Source organism: Sphaeramia orbicularis, chromosome 6 (assembly GCF_902148855.1).
Source record: "Sphaeramia orbicularis chromosome 6, fSphaOr1.1, whole genome shotgun sequence".
NCBI classification, from domain to species: Eukaryota; Metazoa; Chordata; class Actinopteri; order Kurtiformes; family Apogonidae; genus Sphaeramia; species Sphaeramia orbicularis.
In genome coordinates, this window is record NC_043962.1 from 36,367,873 (window position 1) to 36,383,931 (window position 16,059).

General features: G+C 39.1%; 2 protein-coding genes across 5 annotated transcripts in view; one reads left to right on the plus strand and one right to left on the minus strand.

The window, feature by feature from the left end:
* LOC115420484 (voltage-dependent calcium channel subunit alpha-2/delta-4-like) overlaps nucleotides 1–16,059 on the plus strand; it is a 103,800-nt gene that overhangs the window by 42,915 nt on the left and 44,826 nt on the right. For all 4 annotated transcript variants that reach the window (XM_030135738.1, XM_030135737.1, XM_030135735.1 and 1 more), the window contains 3 exons: nucleotides 14–106; nucleotides 368–489; nucleotides 1,031–1,099. In XM_030135738.1, coding sequence (XP_029991598.1) covers nucleotides 14–106; nucleotides 368–489; nucleotides 1,031–1,099 — 284 coding nt within the window. The remainder of the gene's footprint in view (nucleotides 1–13; nucleotides 107–367; nucleotides 490–1,030; nucleotides 1,100–16,059) is intronic.
* Nucleotides 2,436–15,820, minus strand: LOC115420486 (leucine-rich repeat and transmembrane domain-containing protein 2-like). The gene is made up of 4 exons (XM_030135739.1): nucleotides 15,403–15,820; nucleotides 6,434–6,562; nucleotides 4,181–4,864; nucleotides 2,436–3,856 (listed from the first exon to the last, which is right to left on the minus strand). The coding sequence occupies exons 2-4, from the start codon at nucleotides 6,477–6,479 to the stop codon at nucleotides 3,375–3,377; spliced, it is 1,212 nt and encodes a 403-aa protein (XP_029991599.1). The 5' UTR covers nucleotides 6,480–6,562; nucleotides 15,403–15,820; the 3' UTR covers nucleotides 2,436–3,374.

Consider the following 16,059-nt stretch of genomic DNA (forward strand, 5'->3'; position numbering starts at 1 on the left):
TAACTGTGTGCAGGGTGGAGCCAGGGCTTGAGACAGCGTTCCTCGGGACTCGTTCTGGTCTAATGAGGATCATGCGATATGCAGGAGTGGAGAACAGAGTGGCAAAGTAAGACTCCATTTATATACTCTGTTTAGATTTAGGAATTTTAATGTGTCTTAGAATGAATAAAAAAGATGTGTATGCTTTTAAAGGCAAATAAATCTCAGAAGCATTCAAGGGAGATGCTTAAATACTGTGAGAAGTATATTAAATCTCCTCTGTGTTTGATCTTCATACTTTAAACCATGAATGTAAGTAGGGCTGTTGTAATCGATTTTAGTTAATACACCTGGATCCAAATAAAATATTTGATTTTCCACTCGACAGGAAGTTTCTGACGCCATCTGATAAGGACAACCTGTTCACCATCGATCACTTCCCTCTGTGGTACCGCCTCGCTGTGGAAAACATTCCTGGAAGGTTCTTCTATTATCCTGTCAATGATAAAGGTCAGTCCACTTTATCTTATTTCAGTTTTATTGTCTTTGTGACAACAGCATTAAAGTCTGGGTAAAGAAATTCAGAGATTTGTTTCTAAACAAGTTATACACGTCAGGAAACTGTGTAGTACTGAACTGTGGAATTAGATCACTCCGACTTTTCTTTGACTGTTCCTCAACTGATTCTTGATGTTCTTTATTTATTGATTGATTGCAAAAATGTATTTGGCCAGGTTATGCTGGTCCATAATATAGACAGTATTAGTAGGTTAGTAGGAAAAGAAGCTGTTTGGCAGAGCATCCTTTTTATCACAGTGAATTTCAGAACATTTTTTCACATGCTTTAAACCTAATTTTATTTACTTACATAGTATAAACTATACACTTAGCATTTTTTTTATTGGTAGTTCAGAGATTTTTCAGTATTGTGATGAAACATGGACACAGTTTAGTACTGGATTATACAGACTCTAAAGCTCTTTTTCACCTTATGTCATTAAAATACTTTTTGTGTAATGTTGTTAATGATGGGGTAAATTTCCCCCAATAGGAGTGAAATACGTCATAGCAACAACAGCAGTGATGGTGTCATCTGAAGGAAAGACGGCCGTGGCTGGAGGTGAGTTTCAATGCTGGAGCTCTGATGCATACATCCATGTAGGTTCCAAATCTACATCACTGAAAAAGTGATATCTAAATATATGTTCAAGATGGAGGACAAGTGGATACTGACCGACTTTGGATTATATCATTTATATGGTGTATGTAGCTGTTGTGTCACCCTGTTTGTGTTTTGCTATAGGTTTATAGCAGGGATGTCAAACTCATTTTCTTCCGGGGGCCACATTCAGCCCAATTTAATCTAAAGTGGGCCAGACCAGTAAAATAACAGCGTGATAGCCAATAAATAATGACAACTCCAAATTGTTTTTGTGCAAAAACTAACATTCGGTTATGCCAATATTTACATTTACAAACTATCCAAACAAAAAGGATGTGAATAACCTGAAAAATGAAATTTGTTAAGAAATGTCAGTACAATTTTATCAATATTATGCCTCGGCTTATCATTTATAGGCTACATGTGCATTATGGATCAGATCTACAAAAGCACAAAACATTTAGTAACAGGCAAAGTATTGTTAAAATTGCACTTAATTTTCTTTAGACATTTCAGGTTGTTCATATTTGTTCAGCTTATTCACATTTTATTGTTAAAGGATAGTTTCTTAAGGCAGATATTTTCATAATTTAATGTTTTTTGCACTAAATCAAATAGAAAAAAATGGTGTTGTCATTATTTATAGGCTATTATGATATTATTTTTGAGTTTGATGCCCTAACTTGCACTTTGCAAATTCATCCTGTGGGCCGGATTGGAAACTCTGGCGGGCCGGTTTTGGCCCCTGGGCTGCATGTTTGACACCTGTGGTTTATAGGTTCAGTCGGGGTATCCTTGGTTGTATTGTGCAGTATTGTATGGTGTTGGTTTATATTTGACATTTGTTTGTTGCTTTTTAAAAGGAAGTTGTTTGTTCTATATTAACTAATGAAGCAGTGTTCCCACAATAGCAGTTAAAGGGTACATTATAATATAGTTATCAAGTTAATGAATCAGTTTGTCAGTTGTGACTTATTTCAATATGCAGCTCTTATGGTAATTGACTTGAATTTTAAAGCAAAAATAGCCAAATGTAGGCCTTTGTGTGTGGAGTTTGCATGTTCTTGCCCATTGGTAGCTGGGATTACAACTCTTTTTCCAATATATGAAGTCATTTTGTCAAAAAAACAACAACAAATGACTAAACAAAAATGACAACAATCATTCAGACAATACTTGGTTTGAAATATTAAAAGACATTTGTTGTAAGTGACACAAATGTACTGAGCAGGTTTACTGGTCTTTAGGTGTTTTTAGGGTGTTTTATATGCTTTCAACAAGAGTAAAAAAAACATTTTTAGATAAATATAGTTTATTATTTTCAGCATCATTAACAGTCCTCAAGTTAAATTTGATACGTTTGATGTGCTTTCCACAGAAAATATGGACAAAATAAATCAAAAACACACATTTGGAGGTTACACTTCATTTCTGCAAACATCCTCATAACGTCATCTTTCATTTTATTTTACTTTTGCACTGCTGGGATTATAATTGTTGTCTTAACCATATGTCTGAGCATCTGAGTTTGTGCTGAATTGGAAGCTGTTGTAGCTCAAAGCTTGCCCTCTAGGTGGCAGTACAGCTCTAGTTTGGGTTTGATTGCAGTTTATCTGAGTAACAAAGCTTGAAGCAGCATTTCTCTGGAAGCAACGCCACTCTGATATGGTTTAAATGATCTGATAGAATGCAACAGGGTATTCAACTAATAGAAATACTTCTTAAAATGTAGGTGTTAAGTATCACATGGAACAGAAAAGGGTAATCAAGATAAAAGAACATTTGTGCAGCAAACAACAGGAGAAATGTCACGTTTCACTGATTCACATGAGATTTGTGCTTGTTGGGCTCAGGTACAAAGACAGACGCCTTGAACAAAAAGGTAGTTTAATATTTTTGAAGAAGAAAGAAAAACACAGATGAAGGGAAGTCAAGGTGCAGAAGTGCCAAATAGCAGCTTCAGAGGAGTTTAAAAGCTGGCTGAAAGATGCAGCGCAGGGAATAACAATTCACAGAGCATCCATACATTAAAAGAAGTGCTGCAGCATTCCAGCTTCTCTGAATTGAGTCAAGTCCATTAGGTGTACAATCAGTCCATGCCCAGAGATTTTCAGCACAATCATAGAGCCACAGGGTTTCTCTCCCAAGACGTTCTCTCATCAGTGATAAGAGCTGAGGAGCTGAGGCAGCAGGATCCATCTGGACTCATATGAGATCCAGAAGCAGCAGTGGGTCAGAAGCTGCTGATTCGATACCCATGCACAATGCCACATGCTTCTTTAGGTGGCATCTCGTCTGGTGAGGTTGGAGATGACATTTGTCCATCCTCCAGGTCTGTCTCGCCTCCAGACTCGGCCATCAGAGGTTGACCCCGGCTCTTCATCTCTCTCTGGTACCTCGCCATCAATGAGGCGTAGACGCAGCCGTAGGTCGCCGCAACCACCATCATAACACAAACCGTGCCACAAACAACACCTGCTATTATTTGCGTGCCGTGGGCTCTGCGGACGCTGACGGGTCGGTATCGCTGGCGGACGCATTCCTCGTTGCTGCTGACCCGTCCGGGCGGGCAGGGAGGCCGGGTCGAGTAACCTGGCGGGCCTTCCTTGGTCTGACTCTGCAGGCAGTAGCTAAACATCTCTGCTGGCACGCTGCGGATGTCCCTGCCCTTCAGATTCCCGGGGAGACTGCACCGCATCGCATCTACCTGCCCATCTATAAAGCAGACGGAGAGGGGAAACAAAAAGAGAGAGGAGCAGAATGGGGAGGGAATGAATGAAGTGGAGAAACGAAGGAAACAGAAGGAGACAGGGGGATTGAGAGAGATCGAAGTCATTATATTCTTAGATGTCTTTGCTCAGCATACATCCATCCTGCAGAGCGGAGATTAATTGCTTCGATTAGGTAGCTTTTCAACTACAGATTTGAAATAGTGGGAAAAAAAATGATTTGCCTCAGTGAAACACCGTAAGCTGACTGGCAAAACTATCAATTTCAGAGTATTTTCATGTTTGGAGAGGTCTTAACAGCCCTGCTCACCCCTGTAAATCAACCACTCCATCCAGTGCTTGAAATCCCTCAGCTTACAGTCGCACTCCCAAGGGTTTCCCGCGAGCTGGAGCTGCTGTAGCCCAACCAAGGGCTCGAAGGTGACTCTGTCAAGGGCCGCAAGCCTGTTGCTGGCGAGAGAAAGCCAGGACAGCCCTTGTAGCCCATCCAGCAGGCCTTTAGGCAGCCACAGGAGGCCGTTAGAAGACAGGTCGAGCCCTCGCAGATGCCACAGCCCCCTGAAAACCTCTTTGCTCAGGCCGATGCTTCCTTGACTTCTGTTTAAGCCGTGGATAACCTCTACGCTATTGTTGGGGTCAGAGGTTGTGAGGCGCACTCCGAGGTAGTTAGCAGAGAGGTTGAGCCAGCGCAGACCAGTCAGGCCTGAAAAAGCTCCAGGCTGCAAGGTGGAAAAGTGGTTCTGGGAAAGATCTAGGAGTTCCAGGTTGCTGCAGTTGGACAGTTCTGTAGTGCCCAGAGAGGAGAGGTTGTTTTGGGACAGGCGGAGGATCAGAGAGTCTTGATCCAGAAGTGCTAGGATTGGTGTCAGAGAGACGAGGCCGACAGCAGAGCAATCAGTGGTGTTTCCGTAGCAGCTGCAGATACCAGGACAGCCGTGGACCGAGCCCAGTAGTCCCAGGAGAACCAGAACCAGACTGGACAGTGTAGCATAGACTAGAAATAAAACATGATAAAGAAGCAAAAGAGTTTATTATTTTTAGCCTTTAAGTCTTTCAATGTCCTGTGAGGTTATAGTGACTTTGGCTCTACAATTGTTAGTAAAGCAGTTCAGTCTGGAGCTGCATATACCACAGTATTACAGTCCATCCAAGACCATGACACCAGGTCTCTGCTTAACCCATGAAGACCCAGTGCTATTTTTGTGTCAGTTCCCAAATAAACTTTTCACTCTATTTAACCTTTTTCTATGATTTTTCACCATTTATTGCTATATTATCTTCTTTATTTTGCATTTGTTCAGCCTAAATCGTGTCTTTTCCTATATTTAATTCACGGATCATGTAGATGTTCATAAGAGCTCAGATTAAAGTTGAGGGTTATTTAATCAGAAACAGAGAAAACTTACTTTTTCAGCAATGATATCAATAATTGAACATAAAAACAAGAGTCTCCATCAGCTGCCTTTGATCAAACATGGGTTTTACTGGTGAATCAATGTTGTAGAAGATGACAGTGTTTCCATGTTCACTACAGAACCTCTGAACGTCCAAATGGGTCATATCTGATGACCATGAAAAGATGACAAACTGCATTTTTCACCAATTATCCACATTTATTGATAGGATTAGTGGATCAGCAGGTATTAATCGTTTTAGATCAGTAGATGATTTTGGTTGCCAGAGGCTGTTTGGGTCTTTATGGGTTAAACTTGATGTTTCATTAAGGTGTAAATGAAGCAAGTAGGTGTCTTTATTCTCAGGTATTGATACAAGGGATGTTCCTGAGGGCAGGTCTTTTGGAGCGCACACATAACTCATTAAAATTTTGCATTAAGAGCATAAAGTCAGGGAAAGACTGCAGCCTCACTAATACAGGGCATGAAGCAATGTAAAGCAGAAGAAAACTGTTAGTTGTCCATTTCCTTTACAAAGGAAAAAGTCTTTCACTGTATCTAATTCTTTTATCTAACAATTAAGCTTTAACTTGTATTAAATTATCTTTCATTCAAGTCATTCATCTTAAAAATGTAAAAATGTGCAAACTAGATTTGTATTTTTTCCTGCTCTATAAAAAGTAAATAACTGGCAACATTTTTTACAGTAACATCACAACTATCTTGACTGCAACAGCAGAGCAGATGCACTGTCTGTTAGATACAGAAGACACATAAAATTGCAAATTTAATGAAAACTGGCTGTTTGACCAAGGTTTCGCAGCATGTCTGAAACTAATACCAGGCAGTCAGCATGAGTCGTGGTTTATTTTGTGCAGGAAGTGCTTCAGATACTTCACAATGGGAGTCAAAGCAGTGGAACCGCATGTGGAGTTTGAGAAATACAAAAAATTCAGTCTCACATTTGAGCCTGAGTGGCATAAATTGACTGTGTGAGCAGTGTTTACAGCAGGAGGGTTTAGCATACTCAATTAGACTACGACTGGAAACAGGTTGAGATGACACTGAAAATCCACCACTACAAATAAGGTTGTATAATCTACTTTGCAATGTGAATGAAAGCCTTAAAATCCCCCAGAGTGAAGGATGAAGTACCTGTGTGTACTCACCCAGACTCTCCACATAGTTTTGTCCATAGTTGTACAAGATCTTCATGTCTGTCACATCGATTCTGCTGAAGCTTCAGGGTGACACCTCTATCTGCCAGGTCACACCAACACCCAATCAACCAGGAAGTCCTAAGAAACAGATAATATTGGGAACATTTAGTACTTTTCGACACTTTCTAACTTAACCTTTTATTGGGCACTCATAGAAATACTCTGAAATTCAAAATTTCAACCTTAGTGTGTTATTGGAAGACAGAACAAGACTTTATTACTTTTGAGAAATTGTTCAAAATGTTTTATCATTATGTAGGAAATCAAGGTAAATGAAGTTACCATATTTGGTTCCTTACCGGTAAGTGGCAAATAAATAAATAAATAAAATTAAAAATCCAAGAATTAAATATTAAAAATACAAGAGCAACACATTTTGTGAATTCTAAAAAAACAAAAAAAAGTATTATGTAGAAAATTAAGGTTAATGAAGTGACCATATTTGGTTCCTTTCCTGTAAGTTGGAGAAAAAAAAAAAAAAAAGAAATCCAAGACATATATTCATATAAAAAAAAATACAAGAAAAACACATATAAGGTGAAAGGAACACATTAGAACATTACTTTTAGAACATTAGACCAACCAAAGTGCTGATCCAGACCCCTGTCCACATCCACATTATCCCTTTGAACATCATTCCTTACATTAGTACCATTACTTCATGGTACCTTACAGAGCAGGTACACACACTGTTCATACAGAGGTGGACCTTACAGACCCTGTAGACCACATTGGACCTGAGATTGTTGACTCACTGTAACTGTTGCTGTTACTGTCTTCTAATGGATGCAGAAATTACCAAAAATAGTCCCTCGCCGAATAAAGGGATTTATTGACTACAGGAAGCCCATGCTGGTTTGACCCATCCATCCACCTTCTGGCAAATTTAGCCTCATAACATTGTTATTTCTAGTTTTTCCTCCACTGCTCACAACAGACATGACTGGCAGCCTCTAGAGATTACATGTTTTTTGAGGCATTTTTCATGAAAATTCAGCAGAGGAATAGTTGAAACCGAGTGGCAAAACTTGAGATATGGTGAATCTTTGTGACTTGGTAGACATTATCTTCCATTTTCAGTGTTTACAAACCCCCGAGCCCCCCCCAAAAAATAGATGTTGCTGCATTTCTTCTGATAGCAGTTTGATTTACTAGCTCTGCAGATACATCTCTGGAGCTAATACACCTTCAGAGTTGTGGCTGACCTCTTTCTTTCAGTTTTTATATCCTTGAGCTCGCACTCACAGCTTCTTAGTCATACTTTTCATACTTTATGACACGCTCATCTTTTCTAGTTCAATTTCATATTCATTCAACTCTGAAATTCTTTAAGTAGCAGAACTTGATCTACAAGAAAGTGAGTCAAATGTTTCTGCATCGTCAGAACTTGGACTTTTTTTGCAACTGTACAGTACTGTAAAGGATAATCCTGTGCTTTGTTCAGATATTCTTTGCTCTCCTTCAGCTTCACATGCATTTACATTCATTCATCTTGTTGGTAGCTGATGAAATATTTACACATTCGCTCTCTACTCTGCACTTCCTATTTGATCCAGGGATTCAGTCTCAAATCCTCAGCCTATTTCTCAACCTCTCAGCTGCCATGAAGAGTGCAACTCAATATGTGAGATTAAGTGGAGTGCATCGTATGTACAGATTAAAAAACATCAACAGCTTATTCTCAGGCACAGCTGATCTACAGTATATTGGCATTACAGGCTGGAGTTGTGCTGTAATTCAGTGTTTCATTTGTCCTCAATCCTTTTCATTCTCTGCCTTTCTTGCTTAGACAGAACACACAAGGAGCTTCATGATGAAGTGAAATAATCCTCTGTGTTTTCAACACCAACACCGGAGAAAAAGTCAATGCCAACTTCTGTCTTCTTAACTCCCACTCACAATTCCTGTACACAGCAAATTCAGTACAGGCTCAGCATTGTTTTACTCTAACAATCAAGAAAAATGTTTGTATTTTTGATGATTTGTTGATTTTTAATTTGCTCATTTTCTCTTGCTCTGATATCGCTGGCAGTGCTTCAGATTCAGATATGCAGAGGGAAGTGTGTACAGGAGATAAAGCTGGAGAGAAAAAGAAAAGCGCTGTCACTCCATCCGTGTGCAGTGGCTATAAAGAGTCAGAAAATCGCTGCCTCAAGGTCTTTCTTTTGTTGCCGGTCTTTCTTTTGTTAAATTGGCACAAAGATGCCAGTCACTCTGCTATGGACTGCGTTAGGCAGGAAGGTGCCCTCAGGCCACAGCTGGCATTACAAAATGGGAGATATTACAATGCAGGAGGAGTATGAACATAGTAGGAGGATATATAGGGAATGGAGACAATGTGACCCCTAAAGAATATTGGCGTCATTAAACTAGAAGGGCAAATGTCGGAGGTTTACTTCATGGATGATGTTCAAAGATAGATTTAATATGTGTGTTTTGTTTTATACATATATTTAGAGGACAATAACATGTTTTGTTTTGTTTTTTTTTTCAGTTTGTTGACACACCTATGTCCAGTTATGGTTATATTTTCTGGACATTTAAAGCTTTGTCATTTCAAAAAACAGCACCAGAAAATCTCTCAGGCTGTGTGAAGAAAAAAGAATTCATTCTGCTTCAACTTTTTGCTACTACGTGTTTCTTTGATGCATCTTTCTCATTGATACTGCATCAGGCACTTTGCTACGTTTGGGGATTTAGGGAGGAAGCTTGGGATGATTGGTGTACAAAAAACAAAAGGAACCCAGAGTGCATCAGGCTGCATATGACATGACTGAATTTTAGAGGTGTGCATGCTGGCTTCTCTTCAAACCTCTGCAATGAAATGTTATTCAGAGCTCCCATCACTGCACAGATCTGCAGAGATACAAAATGTCTCTGCAGAACTATAGGCTTCCTTTATTATTTCACACAGAAGTGATATTTTCTAATTCTATTGAAGTGTTTAGAGACTGATTCTGAAGGGCTTTGGAGAAACTGTGCATTTATGTATGGAATGGAAGCACTGTATTAGCACTTAGCCCTGTCATTATTATCATTATCATTGTTCAGTGTAAATGCAGATCTGAAGTGTGCATGTTCAGTCTAAATACATTTTTAGTAGACACAGTAGTCACTTTTCCATTGGATATATGTGCAAAACTTTACCGATATTAACTAAATGTTGAAAAAACAGAAGTGTGTAGTGTCGGTTTTTCCATTAAATCACAAATGCGATAATTTGTTTTTTTATTATTGCGAGATGACACGAGAAGTCATTCCATAAACATGGCGACGAATGTAAATATCATGTAGATTTACAGATATTGTCATTATTATTATATATTACTCCTCTATCCCATACTAAATTAAAAAAAAAAAAGATTTGCTTTCCTGGTGTGTCCACACATACCGCGACATGTTTTTTTTTTTAAACTCTTCTTTTTCACTTGGTGTAACATCTGTCAACATGCATTTTTTGTTTTCATGTGACACTAGTTGCAGAAAAAGGTCTTTCCATTGCAGTTTTTCATAATATAGCAATTGTGCTACGCCCGAAAAACCACCTCTTGCCAGAACAAAAACTTTTAATCGAAAAATGAGAGTTTTGGCGAAATTGTTGTTTTCCATTAGGCAAATTTTAACGCACAAGTTCTATTTGTGCAATTTGAGGGTCAATGGAAAAGCAACTAGTGGTAAGCAACTTGACTATCATAATTAAGCAGGTTCTAGAACAGACATTTATATATATGTTAGAAAATATTGGATATATATGGATATATATTATTGGATATATATTATACTTCTTAGAAAACTCAACTGTAGGATCAGTATGAGTACAGCATTATGCACTGTATAAATAAATAAATACTATATGTGCGTCACTCAGAGGCCATTAGTCCAGTCTTCTTCTTCTTCCACAATATTATTTAAATAGAAATATTGAGATATATTTTCCTTCATTCTACCAGTTGGTGCCACTTGTTAGGTTACTATGGTAACAAAGGTCTTAGCTCTTATTCTTTGTAACTTCATAGATCTGCTCTAAAATGTAAGGAGTTTGTCCTTGGTTCATACTCGTTCATGAAAATTGCTGAAATTACTTTGCTTAATCGTGTGACGAACACAGGAACAGTTGTGATCCCATAACCTCCTCACTGAAGCTGGCAATATATAAGATTCATCAGTTTCAAGTAACTCAAGATGTTGACAGCTGTAAGTCATATTAGATCCACTACAACCTCCTGTAAGAGGATGAACTCTGCTTGGAATATCTATGTGGAGGATGACCTCTGACCCCTGTCCTTCTCTGGTTTAACAGATGGAACCCTGAATCACTTTTTACAGAAACAAGGGAGAGGATTTACTGACAAAAATGATTTCCCATTGTATAAATCCTACACACGAGGCTTAATAACGCACACGGTTCACCCTTACACACTTTGAAACACACTTATAGCTGCAAGCTGAGGAGCAAAACAAAAGCAAACATAGGGGTCGGTATGTCATCTTCTGTTTATCAAGAGCTGCAGTTGCTCCTGGCTGCTTCCCTGTTATCCACTATCTTATCCCTCCTTCATCCATCTCTTTTTACGTCCCCTTCCTCTCTGCCCTACTTAGTGTTTCTTTCTTTTAAGATGGGGGAATTTTAAGGATGCCACAGAGAGAGCTGAGGCTGCTGGGTGTAGGTTGAGGACGTCAGATGCACCTAAAGTCAAACTTTCCCCACTGGGGTTGTTTGTAAAATACAGTTTAACAACTTTTATTGGCTTATGTAGTGTTTTGTATGTATTATATTGTAGTTTATAGAGTTTGTAATATTGTTTTATGTTTGGATAACAGTATTTATTTAACTGACAAGACTTATTAGCGTAATCAGAAGGACTGGCTGCAGTTTTTCACACTGATTCCATAACTGATGGTCCACTAGCACTTGCAATCTATGACGATTTTCTCAGTTGTACTAGTGCTATTTAACAGTATTAGCTTTGTGTTAAACAATACTGGGCTGGTAGATTAACTCAGTTTGTTGTATTTCACTGAGCTTCTCTGAGTCTGTTAATGTGTCCAACAGCATTTTGGATTTGATGATTAAGCATTATGTTTGTTTGTGTATTGTGACCTAATTGATGTGTTAAGACTTTAAGTCCCTATTAATCATGCGCAACTCTGAAATTGTGGACCAATACCGTTGTTTGAAGGGTGAATTTGGCTGATCACCCATGCTGACATATATTATTTTCTGTTTCTTTACTTTGTTTCTTTGGTTTTTGTTCTTATTTCTTCTCTTTTTTATACCTGGGAAACAAAGAATTTGTCATTATATAACAAACAACAAAAGCACTCGGAGCGCAGACCTCTGCCAAGACAGATCCCTCCCTGATCACCACCAAAATTTTATCATTTGCTCCTTGTGCCAGTATCAACATTCCCTGAAAATTTCATGAAAATCCATCCTTAACTTTTTGAGTTATCTTGCTAACAAACAAACAAGCAAACACACAAAGCAAAGTGATAACTGAGTAATAACTGAGCTGTTTGTCATACAAGGCTGACAGATACCGATGTTTAGCCATTATATGTGCGCATCCTTTATTTAGACAAACATAGCCCAACATGTCTAAATGTTGGACTGTCCTGTATTATAATCCTTGTAATCCTTGACATCACAGCTCAAAAGTGCTTTCGCATTTGTAGAAAAATGAAAAAAAATCTCACACATCCAACTCCTGAAGCAGCTTGTCAAATGCACCATCAACCAGATTAGACGCCGCCCACCCAACAGCAGCAGGAGACAGATTAAAACTGTGGTTTCAATCCCTGAGTGGGACAGACGAGTCCCTGTTCAGGAGTCCAGATGGTGTCAGAACAACTGGTCCTGAAGAACCACCCCCCGCCCCCCCCATCACCACACTAACCGACTCTGTGTTTCTGTTTTATCATCACACATCTGTTTAGTTTGAGACTTGAAGTTACAGCACTTTAACCAGACCTGCAGTAAACTCTGTATATGCTGCATATGTTATTTAATAACCTCATAACCCAGAGCCACACAGGAAGGTGAACAGATCATAATGAAGCCTGAAGCTGCTTGACTTTTTATATTTGATATAGAATACAAATATCTGGAAAAGCACTTACCCAATAGTGTCTCTTGCTTTCTGATCATTTTCATTCAGTCTCACAGATTGCATCCTAAAATAATATCATCTGACTAATCATAGAAGCAGTAATCCTGCTGTCAAAGTTGCCATATCTGCTGGTCAATTTGCTTGTTTTTCTTTCGTTTCCATGTTCTGTTTTTACAGTTTGAGGCCTCGAGATTCATGTTTAAGTTTGTTCGTTTATGCTCCATCTTTATGTGTCTTTGTACAAACTAGACTGTAGTCAGTGTGGTTGGCCACAGGTCTTTTCCAGCTGTCCACACCTTTTTTTTTTCTACAATTCCAATAAACTTACCGTAGTGTTTATCAGTGGCTATTTCTTATAGTGGTATTGAGAGCTTCTCTGTACCAGAGTAATAAACAGTGCAAAAGGAAATTGATGTTGCTGTACCACAGCTTCTGTGTCAGCTAAAACTCTTGCATCAGCCAGATAGTGAAAACAAAACAACACTATGGATTTGGTCTTAACATTTGGATAAATGGGGAATCTCTAACTTGAGGCTGAATTATTAATACATTTTGCCAAAGCCTACATTTGCAGGGTTTCATGGGTCCTCAAGATGTCTTAAAATCCAATGATCTGAATTGAACACAATTTGAATAGGCCTTAAAAATAGTTTGGATATCGATATGAAGTTAATGTTACTTTTACATGTGAGTTGCGCTGAATTCAGGCTCGCCTATGACATTTTGTGTATTGTGTATTCTTATTGATCACGGTAATAAAAACTAAACTAAACCAACATGGAACCAACAACCACTAATGCCAACTGTGCAGCTCAATCAGAATGTACTGGAGGACATCCAACTGGTATGTGGATCAATGTGGCATCTCTGTCCATCAAGAGAGAAAAACAAACAAACATAGGCCTATCTGCTTCTTTAAATAATAGATTTCAGTAGTTTACCTTAATATTTGTATGCTAACTTTCATCTAATATTGTTAATTGCAAGTTGTACAAGAACAGCTTGTAGCTGTTTGGTTTGAAGCAAGTCTTAAATTACAAAGAAGGTCTCAAAAGGTCATAAAACTGCAGATATCTGTACTTTTTAGCATAACTTGGGACACTGGGTATGATACCAAGCAATATATAATGAACAACATAAGCTCCACACTGATTAAACCAGGATTTATTCAAAAACATTCATCAAACCCAAACTGTAATGTCAGGTATCCTTTCACAAACTTTTGACTGACTGCTACTGTAGTTATGTGTTAAAAACATATTTTTATCATTCTCCAGGTGACCAATCCTCTCTGTGTCTGTTTTTAGGTTGACATTGTGCTATAACAGAAGGGGGGGAGGGGGGAGCTGTATCTCCATGTGGCAAAGTGCTGGATCATTATCTCAATTTAAAACTCTGCTGTTTGGGTTTTGTCACTGAAGTCCTGCCGATTTCATGTTCCCTGCTTCATCTGCAGTGCATCGCTCCAGTTTTCTGGGCTCTAACGTGGCGTCCCGCTAGCTGCTTAATGGCCTCTGACAGACAGGCTCTCCCCCCCTGTGGCTGCTCTTTTCCTCCAAACAGCCTGAGAACGAGGCAGCCGAGCATTCGTTCCAAAAGGCCGAAAGCAAAAACACACTGCAGTCACCACACCGTAGTCAAGTAAATAACAACAGAGAGGCGCACACCAGAACACACACCAGCTCACTCCCACACGCTTTTAGACAGTTTCTGTGTGGTAAAAGCACACGTAATGTACCCTGTGTAGCCAAAAGTATGTGGACATATCAACATTTTTGGTCATATGGTGTTTGTTTGCACGATGGCCATTAACCACCATCCCTTAGATGTTGAACCTTTCTGCTGAGATGTACCCCCTTTCAGCCTCAGTTCATCTCAAAGGTGTTGGACTATTGTGTTTTCATTGTACAGAATAGTCACTTCCACTCACTGGGAAAACCATTATGGACCTGACAGGAGAAGGAAACACAAACTAAAACTGCATGAATGGTCATCTGAGATATTTATGTCACTGTAGGGGGGAAAAAAGTGACAAAATTAGAGAACAGACACCTTCCTTCTGCAGCTCTCACCTCTCAATCCCAATCAAAAAACTAAATATAAATATGTATGAACCTCTCACCATTTCATGCAGTCATGGGAAAGTGAAACCACATTTCCAAACTTCCGTATGAGTAGAAAAGTAGAATTGTGTCCAGGTTCTGTCTGACAAAATCTGATCAGTGATTGGTAATTTCATCTGTCAGTCACATATTTAACCCCCATGCCTAAACCTGCCAAAAACCTGCATCACAGAGTCGATTTTTCTACAGCCCATCAAGAGAGGGAAGTAAAAGATGCAGACGTCTTGTTCTCTCAGACCATTTGAGTTGTAATATCCTGATTGTTTGTTAATGTTTGCGCTGTGACACTAAAAACTAGTGAGCACTGCAGCTTTAACAATATCCTGATGAATTCATTAGTCAATTGACTGAAAAATATTGACAGTTTTGAGCATGTTTTTAATTTGATCAGCTGAAAACATTTATATAAATCACTTTGGGAGATGCTTCTGTTACTATTTTATGATTTTTACAGATAAAGCGCTGACATATCTGAAATACTTTGTAAGATTTGGTAAGATTCTCTTCTTAGGAAACTGAGGGTGCAGCCCATAAAAAAACTAACAAAAAACTGTGCATTTACTTTTGTCTGTATATTGGGGCACAGATGAAAACAAACACTTTTTGTCACTTTTAAAGGTACATGCGCCATGCATGCTGTACATACAGTAGAGTATCTACACACAAACACACACACACCGCTCACCATCTGCTCTGCTGCTTCAGCCTCCAAACAGAGAAAGAGGACAGAAACTGTTCTCCCTCTCCTTCATCTGCAGTGCTCAGAAAAGATGCCAAAAATCCAGATTCAGTCTTAAAAATCAAAGAACAGACTCTGTTCTCCAGAATATGGATTTCACTTTGGAGCCAGAAATCACACTTGTCTTTGTAACTGAATGACAGATACTGGTCTTTACTTTAAAAACCACAAAGCTTGATTCCCGTTTAAAAACAGAGACCGGAAGCGTCTTTAAAGCATGAAACCAGAAGCCGAACTGGAGTTTTATTCCGGATCCAATACGGCTTTCTTTCGTCCTCCTCTTCCTCCACAGCAATTCTCTCTCTGCTTCCTCTGATCGTCTCAGCGCTCTGTCCAACACACCCAGCCTACCGAATGAGAGAGCGAGAGAGAGAGGAGAGAGAGAGAGAGAGAGAGTGCATATATATCTGTCGCGGAGCTGCCACTAATGGTGGGGTGTGTGTGTGCGTGTGTTCTCTCTGTGTTATACTGACTGTGTAACGTGCATTAAAGCTGAGTTTGACAGAAATAGTAACAGCAGAGAGCGTTGCAGCTGCAGCCTGAGCACTGAATGAAGAGAGCGACATAGACTTTGTATGAGAGAGAGAGATAGAGAAATTATAG

Excerpts from the sequence above, each read along its gene's own strand:
- LOC115420486 (XM_030135739.1), bottom strand. The coding sequence starts at position 6,479 with ATGAAGATCTTGTACAACTATGGACAAAACTATGTGGAGAGTCTGG. Across the intron at positions 4,865-6,433 it reads AAACTATGTGGAGAGTCTGG|TCTATGCTACACTGTCCAGT; the intron begins GTGAGTACACAC and ends TTTTATTTCTAG. Across the intron at positions 3,857-4,180 it reads GGAGTGGTTGATTTACAGGG|ATGGGCAGGTAGATGCGATG; the intron begins GTGAGCAGGGCT and ends TCTGCTTTATAG.